This window comes from Haemorhous mexicanus, chromosome 11 (genome assembly GCF_027477595.1).
Source record: "Haemorhous mexicanus isolate bHaeMex1 chromosome 11, bHaeMex1.pri, whole genome shotgun sequence".
NCBI lineage: Eukaryota > Metazoa > Chordata > Aves > Passeriformes > Fringillidae > Haemorhous > Haemorhous mexicanus.
The window spans coordinates 10,427,146-10,449,137 of NC_082351.1; the positions used below are offsets into that span (position 1 = coordinate 10,427,146).

Sequence of the window (21,992 nt, forward strand, 5' to 3'; positions counted from 1 at the left end):
CCGCTAATCCGCTCCGCCGACGGGCTCCGGCGCTGCCACAGCCCCCGCTGTTGTTTATAAATGATTCCTCCCTCCTCAATCGGCAGCAAGTTTGTGTTGCCCCCGAGGAACGCAGTCACCCGGGCTTTGTTTCCCTTTCAAGCATCCATTTAAAAAGACGATAGCTATATAGATAGATGAGTAGGTGGGTGGTTTATTTGCGCCGAGCCACGTTTCATGGCATCCCGAAGGGCAGGCGGAAGGCGGGGGAGATGGCTGTGCCATTGCATTTATATCTGGAGAGGGGAAAAAAAAAAAAAAAAAAAAAAAAAAGAGAGGGCGGGAGGGGAAGCAGGGATGCTTTGGGAAAATGTTGGAGGTAGATGTGCCACCTTTGCCCCCGCGGCGGCTCTGCCCCCCGTGTCACCCAGCTGTTGATGCGCCGCCGCTGGCCAGCGCTCGCCGCGCCGGTGCCGCTCCCCGCGGCAGCTCCGTGGGGGCCCCGCCGTGACCCCCCCACTCCCCGCCGCCATCCCGGGGAGCCATCTTAGGGCTCCCGCGCCCCCGGAGCGGGGGCCGGCCCCGGCCTCGTCCGCGTCCACGCGGGTTCGCGGCGCTCCCGTGGTCTGTGCCCCCCGTCTGGAGCAGGAGGGCTGTGCTTTTCCTGCCTCTCCGCTGCTTGACGGGGAGCGATTTTTCTTCCCCTGCCTGCGTAGATCCGTTTCACAGTCATCTCTCTTGCCAGCCCGAATTCCCAGCACGTATATTGTGCCGTTCCTCCATTTTTTTCCCCCACCCAGGCATCAAGTTTTGAATCGCACTCAGGAGCCTCTCCTTCCTACAGGTGCATGTAGGAGTAGACTGTTGCGCTAGTCAGAGAGCTCGCGAGGAAGGATCCTTGCGAGGAGGTGGTGTTTTGCCTCTTTGCTGTCATCTGCATAAAGAGCACTCGATTATTATTTGGAAGGTGCAGTTTATTTTTTAGATTCTCTTGAAGAAGCAAAACCAAACATCATCCTTTGACAGAACCAGAGCTCATCCTCTTACAATGGGTCCGTGGTTGTGATTCCTTGTGCACAAGACAGCAGAGCTTTATGAACGTGTTTATCACAGACAGCATTGGATCTTCGCTTGTGGGAGGCATCCACACATTTTTCTTTGAGAATGCAAAGCAGGGCAAGATTTAACTTGCTTACAGAACTTCCCCCTCTACCTTGCTGCTTATTCTTAATTGAACAATGTGTAAGAATTTGGAATGACTATTCTTTAGACCAAAATAAATTGAGAGAGTAGTAAATGCTAAGGTGCTGCAGAAAACTTGATCTTAAAGGGTAGGTATGGTTTACTGAATAAACATGAGGACAGGAAGGCTTCCATCCAGTAAGAAAAGACATTGTAAGTGGAAGAATCAAAATGAGAAGTGTTTGTGTGTCAATACTTACATCAGTCTTGAAGTTGTAAAACTGATCCCTGAGCATATTTTCTACTGTTCAATTGCATATACCACAGCACTAGTGTATGCATATGTATCTGTGTATGTAATGCAAACATCACACTGCCAGGAGGTCTTGGAACAATCTTTTTGGGTTAGACCCGTTTTAGTGCAAAGCAATTATAACCAAGTACTTTTTTCTTTTGTCCCACAGAGGTGAACTATGCAAGTAGCACCAGGATTCCTCTCCCTGGTGACGGACCAGCTATTCAGTCAAACAGTTCAGCACCATCCAAGCAAACTGTTCTATCTTGGCAAGCTGCAATCGATGCTGCTAGACAAGCAAAGGCTGCCCAAAACATGAGTACCACCACAACCCAGCCTGTAGGATCTCTGTCCCAAAGAAAACGCCAGCAATATGCCAAGAGCAAAAAACAGGGTAATACGTCCAATAGTCGGCCACCCCGTGCCCTTTTCTGTTTATCCCTCAACAATCCAATACGAAGAGCCTGCATTAGTCTAGTAGAATGGAAGTATCCTTTGTTGCAGTTTGCTTTTGAAATTATTTTCTTACATTTTCTGATCATATAAAGGGACTGTTTCACAGGATCTCTTGGAGCATCACAACTTACATGTTACATCACTTGTATGTGTGGGTAACTGTCATTAATGTCAATGGGAGTTAATTTGGCTTCAGTTGCTGTTAAAGATAGTCTCTTGTGTCATATTGACACAGAATATCATTTACTGAAGTAGGCAGCTCAAAGTCAGAGGAGAGCTCATAGCTGTTCCTTTTTTCTGGGAAAAGTTGGGGGAACATTTTCAAGCTAACATCACCTTCCAGCAAATCTCTGCATTGCATTTTTTGCCTTTCCAAATAAGGAAGAATGCATGGGAATGTATTTAGCCATCCAGTGTTAGGGAGATGGCCAAAGATGTCAAACCTATATCTTCCATATTGCAATTTAGGGTACTGCCATTAGGACAAATGAGTCAGATGTAGAACTCTTTTTAAAAAGATTGTTTTCCCAGTACTAAAAGTAGGGAAGGTTTTTGCTTAAGCCAAGGAAATGTTCTAAGTACACACAAGTGTCATAAATATAATAATCTTCTGAGCTTGTACAACTTATGTCTACCACCAAACATATTTGGAAGCATGTACACCTAGATGGGAGACCAGAGATGTTGCCTTGTGTTCATGATGACCTGTGTGATGGGAGGAATGGCTTTTCCTTTAGTTCAGTGGTTATGATGTGGAAATATGTACATTTCTCTGGCATGTTGGTTTAGTAAATTATTTAATTACCAAGAAAAGCTTTGAAATAGAAAATAGTTTTGCTGGGGTACAAGGAGAAAAATGTTAGCATATTAGCCATGGCATCATCCCTGTAATGGGAAACAGCTGTTCAAGACAGTAGATTACTGAAGTAAAACTCAATTTGTTACTATAAACAGAACAGCCAACCTGGCAATAAGAGCTGTTACTCATTTATTGGGTTGGTGTTTCTCAGTTCTTTGTACAAAATTCAATTGCAAATTAAAGATAGTGAAATGGCTTCTTCTTTCATTTAAACTGGTAGAAGTCCAACTAATTTCAGTAAATTGGCCTCTCCTTGGCTAAGGTCAGGTAAATGAAATTACTGTGGATCTGGAGTGGAATAACTCAGCGAGAATTTGTCCCAGCAGCACCACATCATAAAACAAGATCGTCAGTCTTGTGATGGTATCAGTTGCTCACTCCAGTCTGGAAAATGCTGTTGTGACTTTATTTTGTACACCATGTAGCAGCTGTTCATGTTGATCTGCTTTGTAGACATAAAAGTGGCCTTCAAGGTGACAAACTTTTAATAGGCCAGCAAACAAAATGTCACACATCTTATAGGACATATGGGCTTTGTAGGACTCTTCCCCCCACCCTGCTATTTTTCCCAGGGAGTTTTTTAAACTGGCAAAAATATGCTTTTGAATATATTTAGTACTCTTACCCCAGTCTTTTAGTGGACTCTTATGGAAACATATCCAGAGGTTGTGCATCAAAGGATGCCAAAAATTGTAGCTCAAGTCCAAGTACTTCTTTTCCAAGCTCCCACAGATAGGCTCATCTCAGTACCTCCATGTTTCTGGTCATTGAGAATAGTAAAATACCTCATGAAAAAGGAAAATCAATGATGAACTGAAGGATGAACTTCATATGCATGAATTTTAAGAAAGTTAAGAAATTTTTTCTGGAAGACAGAAGCCATGTCCAGGTTCCCACTGCTGCTGTCCAGCCCCAGTATAGAAAGCAGAGCTGCAGTCCATGCTGTTGTCAGTGTGGAAGTCAGTAGCTTCTCTTTGTCTGGCTGCCAAGCCAGCCATGATATTCTATTTTCTATTCAACTCACCTAAACTTTCATCTGGCTTGGCCAAAGCCAGGATTCAGGAATACAACTGTCAGAGACGTGGAATGGCTCAGAATTTCCTGTGTCAATTGAACAGCTTTCTAGCTCTCCTGTAGGAGAATAGTTGTGGTTTTCTGGGAATCTTTCCCATATCCTACTATGAACTGTATTTCCAATGGTTTTCCTCCTTTGGATAAATGTATATTTATTAAACCTTTATATGAGGACAGAACAGCTCCATGAGTATTCCTTGCCCACTATGATGACCTGCATGTAGATTTAAAAGTGGATAATTCTATTCATCTTTGGAATTTAATGTAAAGTGCTCTGTGACAGCATGAGTAATAGTTTTCACTCCTTACAAAAGGAAGAGGACGTTGAAGGATCATTGTGATGGAAAATAATATGGTATATATAGTGCTATAACTAAAGGTGATGGAGTGTTTGTCAGAGTTATCAGTCAAAAGATTGCCTTAAAGCAAAGACTTGCTTTACCATTGTTGATGCTGGAATGGAGAGCTAGACTTAAAAGTTTGCAGATACTCCTAAGTCATGAGTTCCTTAACAAGATTTTCCAGACCATTTGACATATTTATACTACTGTCTATTTTTGCCAATTGTGTGGCCTTAGCTGTTTACATCCCATTCCCAGAAGATGATTCTAATTCAACTAATCATAATTTGGTAAGTAATCTCGAATTTTTATTTTTTGTTTGCTGTGCTTTTAGCATGATGAACTGCTAGTATTTGAGATTGCACCAAATATAGGTAATTTCAGCAAAAGAAACTGGTATATAGTGTTACACAAAATGTATATGGAATTGCTTTGTGTTTCCTCCTCAGTATTAAGTGTTACTTTGTCATGTGATCAAAATTAGTTTTTTTATCAGTAAAATTCTTTGGAAAGGAATGTGCATTAATATGCTGTGTATGTCCATATATTTGTGTGGCAAGAAAGTTTTAATTTGTTTCCATTGCTTATATTGATTACATATATTTACTAGCTGTTACTGTTTCTGACACTTGTTTCAGACTTGAAGGTTTACTGCCTTCCCTAGTGTACTTGTCTGCTCTGTTTGCACTTTTTAATGGTGTTATTTGCTGTTTATTTTACTGGGTATTTTAATTTTTAATGAGAGTGTGGTGGGAGATTTTGCATTAATACATTTTAAAGTGATAGGAGCATCAATGTGAATTTTCAAAGTAGTCACTGCTGGTATAAATGATCTTTGAAAAAAGGGATGGTATTGCAGTAAGTGGTATGTGGAGATGTATTTCTTTGGTTGAAAACAGTATACTAGGGTTGTACCTGAAAAGATAAAATGGAAACTAATTTTTTAAAATTCTCTAAAACTTAAAAAGGCTGTCAAGGGTAATATTGAATTACATTGCAATGATTTTGTTGTTTATATTAAACTCTATCTGGAAATAGTAGAGTAGTTTTGTGCACTCATAATCTGCATGGGACTCCTTGGATGGGAAAGGAAGTTCATAAAATAAAGAACTGGGTACAAAGAAGTAGATAATTCTGTATTCATTTACCTGGAAAATTAGGATTGATATGAGATCTTCTATCAACACGTTTGTGTAACTTGTGGTGTGTATATGTTTATTTTTCTTAAAGTAATTATTTTGTGCAGAAGACTTTTTAATTGCAATTAAATAAATATGGAGAATAAAAATTGCTGATGAAAGAATAATTCCGGTCAGTGTAAAGAAAGAGTTATGCAGCTGTGTATCCAGCCAACCAACAGATTTTCTGGTTTTCCCCTGAGAAATTCAGGGCACAAATCTCCATAGCTGTCAGTCCACCCTGAGATCTGCTAATAACTAATTTCAGAAAGCATTACATGAAAAGGGTAGAGCAGTTTCTTGTGTCAGAGGCTAATCATCTTGAAAAATGTTTCTAGCATTAGTTTTGTTAGGTTACTGTCTGGCGTTTCTGAGCCAATTTCAATTCTGCAATGTGCTAATGTTTAGAAAGACAATGGACATTTTCATCCCTGATGATTTATCTTTTTTTATTTGATGTGGCCAGGCTAGTCTAAGGAATAATAGTTGGTCTAGTTTTTTTTTAGTAAGAGATTCTTAAACCTTATCTATTTCAAGTAAAAGGGCTCTCAAACCCCTCCAATTATATGTATATAAAGTTTAGTTGGCCATTAAGTGATCTCAAATTCTCATTTAAATTTGCATCCTGTTTATCCTGAGGTTAAGTCATTCCACTAAGTTTGCTCAAAGAGCTGAATTTATACTGGCTATGTACTTTGAGCTGCTGGGTCAGATTTAAGCTCAATAAGGGAGCACACAGACATATCCTGTGTGCTCAATCTAATAAAAAAACAGTTCTGGAATGAGCAGCTTTGGCTTTTCCTGTGACTGGGGTTCTCTACCATGAAATATGTTACCCAGTGGTCTGGGTCCATGTCTCTCCTCTGGTATTGCACTGACAGTTTTCCTTGGTTAGTGTGGATTCAAGTGCACTGTGAGGGAATAGGAGAAGAGCTGAGTGAGAACTCTTCTGGCTTGCTTGGGAGCCTGCTGGATCCTGTGTTTCCTGCTGCTTGAGGTGCTTGTGTCAATAAGTGTTGGAGAGAGGACTGTCTTATACTGGGAGTAGGGATTGTTCTGTTAATAATGTTTAGACCTTTCATCTGCTTTGTGAACAGACCAAATATTAATCATCATTGAACCTTTGGCAGGATTTTGGCTCCCTTGGTCTTGCTAGGAGACCCCACTTGGGCTCTAATTCAAGTTCATCTTCATAAATTTTGGTTTGCATATGGATATTATATCTGGCTTGGTTCTCTCAGTGTTGCTACATTGAATTGATGAATTGCTTTCCATCAGCTAGCTGAGCTGGCTCCTTTCAAAAAAACATTTATAAACAGAAAAATCAAGTATTTATCCACGTGGGGTTTTTCTATGAACACGAAATAGACATAATTTGTAATCAGCCTCAGGAAAAACCAGTGGAACACTGGCAAATGGGAACTAGAAATGTAAACTTGTTCATTTTTGGTTGGGCTCATGAGAAGGTAAATATGTGAGAATTTGAGCAGGCCAAGTGTTCATCCTTTATGACTTGGAAAGTTTGCAGTGGTGACCTCAGTGCAAGGATGTATGTGCAGAGCAGGTGTTCCCTCCTCTCTGTGGTGGGAGCTTAGAAGGCACAGGCTGTGTGATGGAGTTTCTAGGACTTGTAAAAGAAACCTGAGAGGGTTTCTGAGTCTGTCTTTGCCTGTGGCTGAGCCAGTGAAACAATGACCCTGTGTCAACCACCCAAAATCTGGGTGTGTGAGCCATGTTCTCCCTTTCTCATTAATGCTTCCAACACTCTTATATGTTGCAGTAGTAATGGCAAAATGAATTTTATAACCAAATATATAACAAACATTGTAAGAAACAGGTGTATGTGTCTCAAGAGAAATGGTGAATTAAATGCATCCTTATGTATTTTATAAAAATAGGCTGTATCTTAGGTATCATTTATTCTTGGAAATGAATCTATCTTTAATCCTAAATATCTTAAGATAAAGATGTGTGAGAGGTTTCCAAACCCTTCCTTTTGGAACAGTGGACTATTTATAGAAAACTGATGGTGCAAGGATGGTTCCACTGTGTGTTCCTGTGTTGGTCACTTGTCTTTGATTTGCAAGCTGTGATTACTGATGTTTTTGTGACAGAGCCAGCAGTGTGCTATGAGATATTTATGATAATTTAGGGAAGCAAGAAAAGGTTTCTTCAGTATATTGGTGACTGAATTAAGCAGATGGTAATGGTAAGCAATGATGTAGGAACAGGTGTCCCTTTCGTTATTAGCTTTTTTTTCTTTGGTATGTCTTTTTGTGTTCTGAATGCACAAGTTCTGGTTTGTGTTTGGCCTTTTTGCCTGTCTCTGGGATCAAGGGTGCAGTACAGTTACCTTCTTGCTCAGTGGATTCATGGTCATACTCTGCCAGGAAGGAGGTGTTAGTGAGTGACAGAAAACAATGCATTCAAACCAAACAGAAATGCAGAATCAAATTCAGACTGGACTGTGCTTGACCACTTGCCAAGGGCTACAGCCCTGTGTTCAGTGGGAAAATTTGTGTAATCCTTTGCCTAAAACACCTTGATGTGTCTTTGATGTGTGCAGGAGAGGCAGGAGAAAGGGATCCTCTTTTCTGTAGTTTAACTGGAGTAGTTCTCTCATGGCTGTGTGAATTGCATGGACTGCAGCACACAGGGATGAACTTCAGACTGAATTCTACTTCATCAATAATTAGTCCCTAATCACTGACTGTACTGACAGAAGTAGGCCCTGTTCTTCTTCAAGTAGATGGGTGAAACTATTATGGAACTGAGAAGTTTTCTGTTAGAGCAGAGCAGGGGCAATGTACTTTGGGATGAAATCCTGCTTCATAATTTAAGGTAGTTTCTTTCATCTGCTTTCAGAAGTTTCAGGTGATCTGAACTTTCCATGCTTGATTGAGCTCTTCTTTTTGGAAGTGTTTCTTGTCTGAGCTTGATAAGAAGCAGTTTCTAGCAGAAAGGGTTTCCTGTATATATATTTTATTTCTCTTTCTGTTTTTTCCTTTGTTCCTCATCTGTGCTCTGTTATTTCCCTTCATGTCTTTTGTCTTTAACTTCCCACTCATTTATTTCTTGTTATCTTTTGCCTCTACCCTCTGGCTTCTCTCTGTGTTTTCTCTTCTGTTTGTCCTCTTGTGCAGCATGCTTTTCTCCATCTCCTTCTCCTATCTCAATTTGTCTTCCAGGTGTCATCCTGCTGTCCCATGTTCTGTTCTGTGTTTTGTCTCCTGCTGCCTTTCCATTGCCCAACTTGCACTGGGCTTCTTTCTTTATCATGTGCAGGCAGACCAGCACCATACAATGGGTTTTGGCAGTGGTAGAGACATTGTTGGTTGTTCTTTTTCTTTCCCTCTTTTTGATAAGTAAATATGAACAATCAGAAGGCATCCATCCATCCAGACCTGCTTCAGTTGACACCCCTGAAGTCTGAGTTGAATCTTTGGTTGCTCTGCATCTCTTGTGACTAGACCCCAAGGTTTGTGTGGTGACACTGTTCTACTTGAGAAGAGGTTGACAGCAGAGTCAGGGGTGGGACACCCAGCTGTGGAAATGGCAGCAAGCTGGCAAAGCCCCACGAGCCAAGAACTTGCCAGTAGTGCACAAAGGGCCCCTAATGGAAATTACAAGTCTCTGTACCCCTGATAACAGGATTCTTCAGCCTTGTCTGAGTGCCACTGTCAGTGGGGAAGCCTCTGAGAGAGGCCATGTGCTAGAGGCTGTCTCTCAGCCAGTGCTGGCAGAGCAGGGCAGTGCTGATGGTCCTGGATGCCTCCTCTTTATCCCAGGGGCTGGGAGAGCCGTAGTGGGCACACTGCTGGAGAAAGGTAATGTTTGTGTCCTACTTTCAGGCCAAGATTTCCTCTGTAAGTAGCTTTGCATGGCTCCTTGAGTCCCTTCAGCAGGAGGAAAGCCAGTGTTGTGCCTTCAATCTAGGGCACAGCAGGAGAGTACTCTGAGAAGAACCGGTTGAACTCTTGACTTAGAGGTGTCAAGCTTCCTGTCCTTATCTCATTAGCAACTCGATGACTCATTCAGTTCTGGAGCCACATGACTAATTAATCCATCCATTGAAAATGTTGTTGGTTTTCACCTGGCACCCAGTTGTCCTTTATAAGGAGATTATCTGAAAATATTGTTGTAGAATTCCATAAATTTTAATCTCGTTTAGTAAATAATACTCAAGATTTTTTGTTTAAGTGCTAAGTGCTCAGTGTTGTATCTTAGAAGGATTTCTGTGTTTATCTACTGTCTTTGCCATGTTTACTTTTTCAGCTCAAGGGTCTTTAAGGCCTGGTTCTCTTTCCACTCACTTAGAAAAATCTTCCAATCTAAATAACTTTTTGATACTGTGTTTCTGATATTTTTCTATCTTTAGACTCTTAGCTAACGCACTCTCCTAATGTCCCTGTTAGCTGGCATGAAAGTCACCCAAGTAAACTTTTGAGGAAAGATGCAAAATAATTTGGACTCTGCTGAAAATACTTCACTTTGCTTGGGAAAACATGGTGGAGACCTTATAATGACTTATGTACACTTAGCCAAGCTACCCATACTAAAGATACCAGATTAATTTGTTTTAAGAGAAAATATCATTAAGTTTTAGCTGAAAAAGAGTCAAAAATATAGGATCTAATTGTATCTGATATACCATAGGAATTTTATATTGTACATTGATTCAAGTCAGTGAAATGTGTTACTTGTCTGTATATGAATAGGAGGGGCCTGTGAGAAAATCATTAGCTCAATTTTGAAAAAAATCCCCACACAGTAAAATTGGGAGACTTGGGTCAGTTTTTTTGTCTCTATGCAAATGCTCTGAGGGATAGTTCTGGTAATGTTTTTTTGCTATTTTTCATGTACATCGATACCCTGACTTGTATTTCTTGTTCAAAACCCCATGAAATAACTATTTAACTACATGAACAACATGCCTTATCTCTCTGAAAATGAATAATAAAGTTAGTTCATGGTTATTAGGTCAAAGAAAGTGCATCAGTAACCTTTGCACATTTGCAAGAATTTCTCAATAGATGACATTTCTGCAAGGGGATTAGAAAAAAATATTGTAATTTAGTACTCATCCCTTTCTTCCTATTTCCATTTCAATTCTTTGTTTAATATTACTGTCAGCCCAAAACTTCAGTAATGTGCATTAACTAATTATTATGGATTACTTTGATTTTTTTTCAATGCAGATTTTGAATTTAGGGAATTTTTTTCCTTTGTCTTGCAATGCACACCTCTGCAAAACAGATGAGAATTCTGAGTTTGTGTTTTAGTCCCACTTTATCCTGCAGTAAGTTCTGTGCACTATCTGTGCAGCACTACCCCAGTAATGTGACATAGCTCTTGGATTTTTCTGCTGAATGTAATTGCATGTGTCAAGTCCATCTCTAGCTGTGAATGAAACAGAACTTGTATTTCACTCTCTGGTGTAGGAAGAGAGACATTCCCAAAGGAAAGCTGTGACCAGGATGACTGGCAATTTCCAACTGGCAGAAAGGTCATTTGGGTTTGTAGAGGTGTGGGAATCACACAGTCAAGTCCTTGTTTCTCTTTAGTTTATTTTCTGTGTCCTGGTAAAACTTAATCTGTGCTGAAGCAGCTGATCCTAAAATGTCTCTTTGGAGTATAAGGGTGTGTGAAGATCTGCAGTTTGGTGTTACAGATTTCAGGTAATGACACTACAAAACTTTTTTTATATACGAGAGAGAGGTTCTCGGTTGTCCAGACCAGAAGGTCTCACAAAAAGATGTACTTGATCATTCCCATTTGAAGGGAAATGTTTTTTCCATGTTCAAAGTTGCAAGCTTGTTCCTGTGGGGAATTCCTACTAAGGGCTTGTCTTTCCTTAAAGAGGTTTGCTGGTAGTGCACTGCTGGCAAGCTGCCTGGGGAGAGAGCTCCCACCAGAAAGAGTTCTTTTTCTGTTATAGCCTAAAGTCAGTCCCCAAACAGAATAGTGCTGCACTGGTAGAGAAAACTGGTTTTTTGGGGTTTCTCTATATGGAGAGCAGTGATTCCCCACTCTTTTTCCCTTACTCCCTGCTTGATAAAGATATGCCTGTGAAATATTTAAGTATAGACTGATTGTAATAAAAGTAAACCTGTTAGTTTAAAAGCATAGAACAATCATATGAGTTACTGTATCATTTGAGTGGTCAGTGGGGAAAGTAGTTGATTTGGTATTAAAATAGCTGTAATTGAAATATAAATTGAGCATTTAAGATGAGTGGGAGAAGTCTGTACTTTATATGCAAACTGTTGGAGTAGAGTAAGATTTTGAAATACTCTGAAAAAACCCATGAAAAATCCTGGTAATAAAACTATTTTACTGACTTCATGTAAAGCATGTGAATTACTTGTTTACTCCAATATTGAGTATGTAAACCTAACAAAACACTAGTTATGGTTTTGTTCCTTGACAGTAGCTGCTATGCCAAAGGAAACCCTGAAAATTGTTTCTGGAAGTTTTACTCAGAAACAGAACCCCACAGAACTGAGAAGCTTTCCATGTTGCCATGTATTAATGCCACACCAAATGCAGATTGCCATAAATATTACTTGGATTTTTTTCTATAAACCCTGTTTTAAAACTCTAAGTTATGCAGAGTATTGGTGTTTACTTTCTTTTAAGAAGATGCTCAGATCAGATGTATCTTAGGCTTTGAGAGCTGTGCTTGTTTTTACCATGGTTTGTGTGTGAGTGCTGTGTCTAGAAATACCAGAGTTGGAGCCCATGGCTTTTGCAAGTCTTGCAAAAGGGTGGCTTGCTCAATTTGAGCAGAACTGGAATAATTCTGTGTGCTTTTAGAAAGCTGGTCCCTGAGTATTTCAAAAGATTCATGTAGCTGTTAAATCAACTGAAATGCAGTTTCTAATCTGGTGAGCTTTAATGACAAACTGTTTTTGGTCATGGTTAATTGAATGTGTGATTTGGTTTGCAATTCATTTTGCAAGAACTCAGTTTTGTTTATCCTTCTGTCATGCACCAAAACCTTTCTTTTGCAGGGCCATCTGTAAGAATAGGGCCACAAAGAAAGGTTAAATGACTATATAGTGATAGTGGGAGAATATTAATTAGGATGGAAGAGGTTTTTTCTTTTGGTCATAGTGTAATCATTTGTGATAACATTTTCATTTAATGAATTGCAAATTGAATATCAGTGTATTTCCTCCCCACTGCCTGCTTCAGAAGAGATTGAGACTGAGTGTTGTTTCTGCTTGTATAAAATTCACTTGGTAAAACCAATTAGCCACTTAAAATTGTTTGTGATTATTTTCATGGTTATTTTTATGAAAAAAGGGCTTTTAGAGTTCCTTTTGTTTTTTGAAGGATCCTTTGATGGCACTGTGTGGTATCTGTCAGAAATGTAGGTGCTTGACTTCAGCATTTGAAGCAAACTTTAGATAAAGATTTGAAATGTAAGCTCATAATTCTGTGATTTTTCAATAAGTCAGCATGGTTGACCATGATGCATAATTTGAATTTTCAGTGTTTTTAGGAATTAATTAAACTTTGAAATCATAGGCAGATTGAGTTGCAGGGATTTGTTCAGTTATTAATCAAGATTTCCCCTGCCCCACCCTTCTTAAAAGGTATTGTGCCAGGACATTTTTTGTTTTTTGTTTAGATGCATGGCTAGAAGTTTGGGCAGTGTCTAAGTCTGTTGCTGTTTGATTTTTTTTTTTCACCCTGATCATTATTCAAGGGGGTGGAGAGCTGTTACCAGTTTGCAATCTTGTAGAATTCTACCTTTGGGTGATGCTGTTATTAAGGACCTGAATCTTGCTATTTGTAAGTGTGGTAAATCAGATGATACAAGCCATGGTCTGTGTGGCTTGGTAAAGGTGAAGGGATCACAGTAGACATAGAACCTGCTGAAGCTCAGAATTTGGTCTGCAGATTTATTTTTGTTGCAAATTTTCCAATAATTACAATACATCAAGTATTGGTTTGAGGGAAATAGTTCAGCCTGAAGATTCATTTACCCAGTTGTTTTAGTTGTCCTTTTCTCTTGTGATACAAACCAGGTGATATGTTGGATTTAATCACACCTGACAGCTTATGTATGTTGTGCTGAACCACCAGGCAGCATTTCAGTAAAATCTTGTGGGAGATCCAGTGGCACAGAGGAGCCCACAGAGCTGCTTACATTTGTTCAGCATAAAGGAAACCTCTTTACAGTGGAAGAATATGAGCATGAGAAGTGTTGGTTAATAAGGTTCAGTAGTTTAATAATTATGCTTTTCTGGGTTGCTGACGGTGGCTGCAGAGTGCAGCAGCCTCCAGCAAGACAGCATCTTCTGCAGCTCAGCTAATCAGACAAATGCAGTCCTTCCAAGGAACTGAGTAGCAAATACCCCAAAGCTGTATTATGTTTATCAGACATTTTGTTAGTGCAGTTTTCACTCTGTTGGATTTATTATGATGCCATTACTGATTTTTTTCATGTATTCATCCCGAATCCTTTAAAACACATACCAATGTTGTGTGGCATTAATGTTATCCATCATGAAATGATATTTAAGTGATGGTATGCTTATCTTCATCACAAGAATACCTAGTAGTTCTGAGTTCAAGTAACTTTATATCATATTGTATTTCTTGCTGTAGAAAAGGAAAAATCTGAAAGAAAGCAACCCACAAAATTATGTATCTCTTGTATGTTTATTAAAATAAGGTCTCAAAATCTCTTGACATGACTGACTTCAGAAAAATGAAATGAGAAAATCAGTGATAAAAAGGAACAATATTTAACTGGACTGTACCTATAAATCTCATGGTATAAAATGATGCTTCCATGTTGGAAGGCTAGAGATGAATAGTTCCAGGGACCAAGTCTGTGACTGGCTCTGTTGGTCCTGTTGAGGTGCCTCAGCTGCTCTCATTCTCAGGGCACAGTGTGGAGCAGAAAGCTTTTCTCCACTCTAGTACCAAGTTGAATGGCACTTAAAATGCTTTACATTTTTTCTAAAGTATAATTAAACAATCTCATTGAAGTGAAAGTCACTAAACCATGTTTTTGGCAAAGGCCACGTTGTTTTGCTGTGTGTCTGTGTGGTCACAGGGGTGTTGGTGCCAGCCCACCCTAAGCCAGCCACATGTGCCATCTGCATTCCTAATGCCATAAGAGGACCTTACCCTGAACTCAGAAACTTCCTGGAGGCTTTGCAGTCTTAACACCCCCAGTTAATGCAGATTGAGCCCAGGTAGACTGAGCATGCACAGACCTGACTGTCAGCACGGGTTAGACTTGTGACTTTTTTAGTAAAGGACTTGGTCTCCTGTTGGGGGGCTGCTTCCCACATCTCTGTTTTCCCTGAGTACTGCATGGCTCAGAGTGTGCATCAGTGTGGATGAAAAATGCATGGGCTGCTCATTTAGCTTCAGCTTCTGAGAGCATCTGATTTCAACCAAATAAAGCAGAAACAAACATTTCCAAGTTATTTTTACATGATTTTTGAGAACAGGGGGAGAAACTTTGTGTTTCCTTTTTCCCCCACATGCAGGCCACTTGTCATCCCAAAACCCAAACAATGGCAGGTTGAAGGGATCAGGCTTTATTAATTTTCATGCTTTCAGAACTGGTTGTTTTCTTTAAAAGGAGCACTGAACTGTGTGGGCTAAGAAAGTCAACTAGTTTGGTGCTATAAGGGAAGGGGTAAGAGAACACAGGTAAGACTTTAGACGAGAACTTCAGGGATGAGCATTGAATGTTCTAGTTTGCCCTGAACTTCTTGAACAGGACATTTATCTTTTTAGAATTCTTGTTTCCTGCCTATAAAGCTTTCTGCTTTAAAAGGCTGTCAAAAGGAAAAGTAAATTTGAGGCTGTGAAAATCCAGATATGATAAATGGGGTTTGTATAGACAGTGGAATGATATCTAGGGAATTCTCTTAAAACAGTTACTTTGTCTTTATCTGGAAATGGTTTGGCTGACGTTCTGGTGAGTGCTTCTGGAGAATTTTGTTGTTAGAGGCTGTATTTTAAATTTGAGGACGTAGAGTGTTTTGGCAGCAAATTTTGGCGAAGAAAAAGTGATTGGTAGTGGCAATATGGGAACAGAAGGAACAGCCACTGTTCCCATAGTGATACAGCAGAAGCAGTGACATTTAGGTAAACAGCAGTAGGACAGGAAGTTTGGGGGAGTTAATGTTAGATGTCTCAGAAGATACAGTAAGCTTCCAGGCAGAGTCTCATGTGTATCTGGAAATGCTAATGTTAAGCCTCTATTTGCTATATTGGTGGCAAAAGCACCCCTCAGTATTTAATTGGGAAGTTCAGGGACTCCTTGAACAGGTGATCTGTCAATGAAGCCAAGGCAGGCCCCACCCCATTCAGCAGAGATTGCACATGACAAAAGAGAGGGTGATAATTGGCATGTTCAAAACTATGGGACCTGTCCAACTGGTGGGAATGGTACCACTGAAGGTGTTTTTGAATTGCAAGATTCTGTCTTCAGACATGTTTGAATTCTGCATTTCATCACTTAGCAATAAAAAGATTAGAATCACAATCTTGGTTTAGGTTGGAAGGGGCCTTAAAGATGGTCTAGTGCCAATGTCCCTTGCAGCAGATCAGGTTGCTCAGAGCCCCATCCTACCTGTCCTTAAACACTTCCAGGGGTGGAGACTAAATAGTAATGTGATATTATTTGATATATTGATTTGTGGAATACTACTAAAGCCATGAAATACTTCACTGTTGTATTTTGCAGCCATGAAATAACAAAATGGCACTGAATGTGCTTTTACAGAAGTACAAAACTTCTAAAGTTCTCAGTCAAAAATTTCACTTCTAGTAAAGAACAAAGTTTGCATGTAGTTAATTCAGTCTTTGGATTTGGGATCTTTGGAGTTCAGAATTTTTTTTTTTTCCGAGATGGATATTTGTCATGTGAAGAAGATTTATTCTTTAAACGATATTATGAAATTTTTCAACCAGCTGTGTAAACAACATTTTTGCAGAATGGGGAAGAATAAGTGTAGACCCACAGAAATCTTACTTAAATCTTCAGACTATTAAATTGCAAGTGAATGTATCCATTTCATCCCACAAAACACAGAAGTATTTTGTGTCAGACTCTTGTTTCCCATATGAAATTTTGAAGAGTGTGTATTTGAGATGTATGGCTATTATTAACCAGTAATCTCAGAGTAAGTCCCTGGCAAGTGTGAAGGACAAATTAAGGTGCCAGAGGTCCAGGTACTAAGGCTGTTTTCCACTGAGTTGTTTATTCATTTCCTTCTGCCACTTTTCCTCATTTTTCACAGGAAGAAAGCTGGTAGTAGAAGCCCTAAGTTGATGTTTTCACATAATAATATACTTTTTAACCTTGATAAATAGTGGGAAGTTTATCTGTTCTTCTGAGAACTAGATCATGAATGATATGAACTGAAAGGTAACCTCATCAGCTATCAATGAACTTAAAGGATTTGGGTGTCTCTCCACAGCCCCTGTGTGCACCCTTAGTCTGTAATTACAGAGTAGGATGCTGATGCCTGCTCCTTGCTAACCTTTTAGAGAGGTCACTAATAATGGAGATGCTTTGGTTTCTTGGGCAAGGGCAGATACATGGGCTCACATTTGTCTGCAGGAGGCATTTCCTCAGCTGACAGGCAGCATTCAGAGTGCCAGACACTCCAGTGCAGGGTCAGGGCTGAGCAGGGGGACCCTGGAACATCAGCTATTCCTGCACTGCACAACTTGGGACCCCCTTGCAGTGCCTGAAGAGAGGGGAAACTTGGAGTATAACAGCACATCCTAACCTGTCCCTCTACAACTTTGGAGGAGTAACCATGAGTAATAAAGTCTGTGAGTTTCAAGTCCATGGTTTACTGTTCACAGAGACAGTTCAGGAATTTTCCTATCAAGTTCTGACTGTGTATTTTAGAAAAGAGTTAGAAAACTCCAAATGGTGCCTTGCTTGTACTTGCTTGACTTCAGTCATGAATAGTGCATATTAAAGTCCTACTGGAATGAAAAAAAAATCCTTCAAGTTGAATCCTTGGATTTGAATGTTACTCTACAAATTTAAGTTTGTGGTGGAATATTTATTTCTCTGAAAATTAAAAAGGGATAATTGGAAGCCTTTATCTTGACTTAGAAATGGAATTTAAAAGGGCTTATTATTATTATTCTATCTAGAAGACAAAACTGATCTTTTTATCCTAAAATTGTGTGTCCTTATGCAAAGACCGATTTATATTTATTTCTCTTCATCTATTGACTTGATTAGAAATGACTAGGTGGTGCTCTGAGACAGCCCCAATTGCAGGGTGAATCATCTTAATGCCAGTTTTTCATGGCTGCTCATATTTTAAGTGAATGCATTTTACTTGCAGATTAGAGGTGTTAACCATGAACACTAAAAATATAATGACTTAGCTAATGAGTGATAAACTGCTGTGGTCTTATGATCACATGAAAATACTTGACTCCCAGGGAGCAGAGAAGTTTTTAGCTTTCAGATTGTAATTAATGAAATGTTAGAATTGCTATAACTCTGAGTAGGATGTAGAGTCTCAAGGGATTGTCGTTTTTTTTTTTTTTTTTTTAAAAGCCAAGCCTAGAGTGTAGATATCATACACAGAACCTGCCTTTTGAAATACCTAGCTTTGTAATTTAGCTACTGTACTTGCTTTCAGGTTATCTAACTTAGTATATTCCCACATGTAGTATTAACTCCATCATGGACACATTTTCTTGCAGGTAGTGAACTCTTTCCTAAGGCTAAAGACCAGAGACAAAAGGCTGTGGTTCCCAGAAAGTGATTGAAGAACTCACTCATCTTTGGAAGCCTATAAATAAGTACATGTTACAGCAAATTTGTACAAAAACCAGAGGCAAAAATCACAGTGGGTTAATTTTTATAACTCTCATGACTTCATAATGGAATTTACTCTGTCAGTAGCTGTTAGGTTGATAAACATTTATGAGAATTGATTCCCTCATTTGTAAGTTAGCCATGTGTTGTGTGTATCTTCACTCCACCAAAATACTTGGATTCTGGCACATTTTATTCTAAAGCTTTTCCCAATACAGTTTTTTCTTCCCATACTGAAAGATTTTTATAAGCAGTGATATTTTGATGATGAAAATAATAACACTTGGAAAGATGTTAAAATTGGTGAATGGTTTCCCACAACTTCAGAAATAGTTGGATGCTGCCACAGGCGATGATTACTTGATAATTTGGTGCTATATCTATGCAAGCAGGCTCTGCATGAGTTAAGAAAAATAGCACATATTTTAGCTTGGAGTTGCTAGCTGTTGTTTTGTATAAGCTGTAACAAGCAGTAAAATGTGTGCTCTGTGGTTTGCAGTGACCTTTTTTGTCGGATAAAACGCAGGGAAAAAAAAAAAAATCCAAGACATGCTTAGAAATTCTTTGTTTGGAGGGCTAAATCTGGCCTGTATTCTGCTGTCCTAGTTGTGCACAGGGATTGGAGACCTTTTCAGCTTGGGCAGACACAGATCTTCCAAAGGGGACAAGCAAAGCACTCAGGTTTTTTTCTATGTTACAATATTCTGTGTGTGTATATTTGCCTAAAACAGAGCAATGTGTTTGTTCTGAGCTGTAGATTTCTAGTTGGCATATATGGGTCTTATGTAAATTTGAAAAGCATTCACACCACTAAAAAGATATAGAAGGTTATTTTTATCAATAACTTTAGCACTGTAATTATTTAGAAGCCAAATGTCAAGAATTATCTGTGCCCCAACATCAACTTGGGCGTGCTAGAAGCAACTCTTGTTTTATCCAGATTTTCCTTAGTGTAGGAACAGCAAATTATGGCAGCTGTACTGAACCTGTGGGATCAACCCCTTGATCCTGGCTCTATCACTGGCCAGCTGAGGATGTCTAGGGAACAAAATGAATGCCCAGTACTGGATCCAGTAATGCTCAGCTCAAGAAGTTCGAGCTATAGGTAGGGCCTTTGTGTTCAGTGGTTTTAGATGAGGCAGTTCACATCACACTTTGTAATTCACACCATACTTTAGGTGCTTTGAGATCATAATCTGGTGATTGTGCTTAATTGTTATAATTTTGATTCTAAAGATGCTAAAGATTCTAAGGACACAAATATTCCAACATCTTGCCTATTAAAAACCTTCTGATGTGGAGCAGTCTCCAACTCACCTGTGATTTTTGTTTTTTTTTTACTCTTTCTATTTCTCCTTTAACAAGCTATTTTATCCTTTTATATCACTGTAGTAGATAGTTTTCTTTTCTGTCAGGAAGTAAAACTTAAGAATGCAGTGATTCCTGCAAAGGTATTGCTCAGAAATAATGTTTTGAATCAGAAAACATCATGACACAATGACTTTTTGATTCCTTGGAAAGATGATCTGAGGTGCTGTCATGTACACTGTGTCACACTGGAGTATTACCTCAGATTGGGTCTGACCCAGTATTTACCAAGTAGTGATCTGGGTTACCAGAATGTTGTTGGGCTTTTTTCCTGCCTGTGAAGCATTTCTAGTCTCTTTTAGTGGGTACTGGATATATACTATTTATTCAGGATCAGGTACTATTTTTGATGGAATATTTTCTGTTAGAAGATGCTTTGTAAAAACTGTATTCAATAGTGTTTTCTCTCTTTATTGTAATGCTTATTTTGGCAGATAAACTAAAGTTCAAAGAAGTCAAAGTTTTCTTTGTCAGGTGTTAAACAGAAGCCAACAACAAATTTGATCCCTATACCAATCTCATTTTCCTCCCTCAGCTACACCTCCAATTTAAGTTACATTTTGGATACTACAACTAGCCCCCAACATTTCATGTTCTGTTCTGCTGAGATTCTGAATTGTAGTGGTGTTTCTTGTATAATGGAAAGGTTGGTAAGAAAGGTGCATTTTGAAGCAGTGTAGCAGCTGTGATAATAATATATCTGCTTTTGTACCACAAGTAAACAGAATATGCATGTGGAACTTAAAACATCATTTAAGGCTGAGTCAGCTGTGCCTTTCAGATCTTACACTGCCGCAAGTTTCTCATTTTGATTCAAAAACTTCATTGTAGGACCTCTGAATCATTTCTTTGGTAGAAGTTAAAGCCAGCAGGTGTTGGACAGATTCTAGTAATGACTTCAGGTAAATCAGCTTATCTGCAGATATTTAAACAATTTCTGTACATTATTGGCAATAACACATTACATATTGCCTACACATAATGCTGGCTCAGAACACTGTTGCCAAGTATACTGTTGCATGCAGTATTTCTCATTGAAGTATCACAGTATTATAAATATCTTTCTAGTTTATGTGTTAGTAAATAGAAACATATTCTGTTATCATGCCACCATAAACTTATTCACATTCTCTGGTGTTTTCTGTGAAGAAGGCAGCCAGTAGTGCTGAAGTAAACTACAGAATATCCAAACAATTTTCTCAAATCAAAATGTGTGGTGGACACAACTATCTCTTGCTTTATTTTCTTGTCACAAGATTTTAGTCTAATTCTGTATCTTAATTGACTGATTTATAGTTTTCTTGAAAACAAATTTCTATTACCAGATTACTGAGTTAACATGTGTATACAAAAAAATCAACCTTCTTAGTGTTGAAAGATGGTGCAAGAAGCTGCTGATTCCGGCTGGAGCAGGAGGAAAACACGGTGGGACTGAAATTGGTCAGCAATAGGCAGCAGCAACATAATCAACTGTTACACTGTCTTCATGACCTGCTGAATGGTGAATTAGTCAATCAAGTGAGCATGGAAGTATCTAGGAGAAAATAAGACATTGTACTTAAACAGCTGAAAACAAGTTCAATTGAAATTACATAGTGCCAACATGTGTTTGCTTGCTTTGTTTGGAAAGCTCTCCTCTCTCTTCCTTTGCTAAAAATAAAAATCTTTGTAGAAGTCTTGAAGGCAGGGAAGGGAGAGTATTTCAACCCTGATTCATGAAGCTCTTTTCCCCCCAGCTCTGTAGGAGATGATGAGGACAACAATAACACCACACTTCTGTTTTCCAGTGAGATGGATTAAGTCTCTTTATGAGGTGCAAACGGATGGAATGTTTATAATTATTCATCAGAAGAGGTTTGGGATCATGTTCAGGCATGTTTTTCATTATGATGAGGCTACATTTGCTAGTAGGAGCACTTCAGTAAGGAGGATTGGAAATTGTTCTGGGGGGCAGCCTTCATTATAAGGGCCTTCTTTAGGCCTTTGGGCCAAATGTTGTCTGTCTGCAGTCTTGCATTGGTGTTAATAAATATCCTGCCAAGGTATGAAAAGGGGCATTGTCCTCTTAATGAATACAGATGATTTCACTCAAACTCTTCTGGCTTGTCCTGCAGTTATGTTAGCCTCCAGGTCTCCTAGATGCTAAGAAGGGGTGGACTGCAAATTTATTTCTTTTGAAATTTCTCTGTTATGAAGAACCTTTCAGTTAACTGATGGAGAACTTTATTCCCTTGCAATGAAGCAGGGAACCTGGATTACAAGCAAAGGATGCAGTCATCTGAGAGCATGCCTCTGTAAAATTAACTCCTAGGTCTTCCAAACTCTAGGAGCTAAAACTGTGGGATTTCTTTTTTTTTTTTTTTTTTGGCAGCTGGTGCACACCTCCATGCATTCTTTCCCTTGCCTTAATTGTTTAATGCAACTCAGA

General features: G+C 39.1%; 1 protein-coding gene across 1 annotated transcript in view; it reads left to right on the top strand.

The window, feature by feature from the left end:
• Positions 1 to 1,027: 1,027 nt before the first annotated feature.
• Positions 1,028 to 21,992, top strand: part of CACNA1D (calcium voltage-gated channel subunit alpha1 D) — a 166,635-nt gene continuing 145,670 nt past the window's right edge. The window contains exons 1-3 of the mRNA XM_059856934.1: positions 1,028 to 1,031; positions 1,626 to 1,944; positions 4,371 to 4,476. Coding sequence (XP_059712917.1) covers positions 1,028 to 1,031; positions 1,626 to 1,944; positions 4,371 to 4,476 — 429 coding nt within the window. The remainder of the gene's footprint in view (positions 1,032 to 1,625; positions 1,945 to 4,370; positions 4,477 to 21,992) is intronic.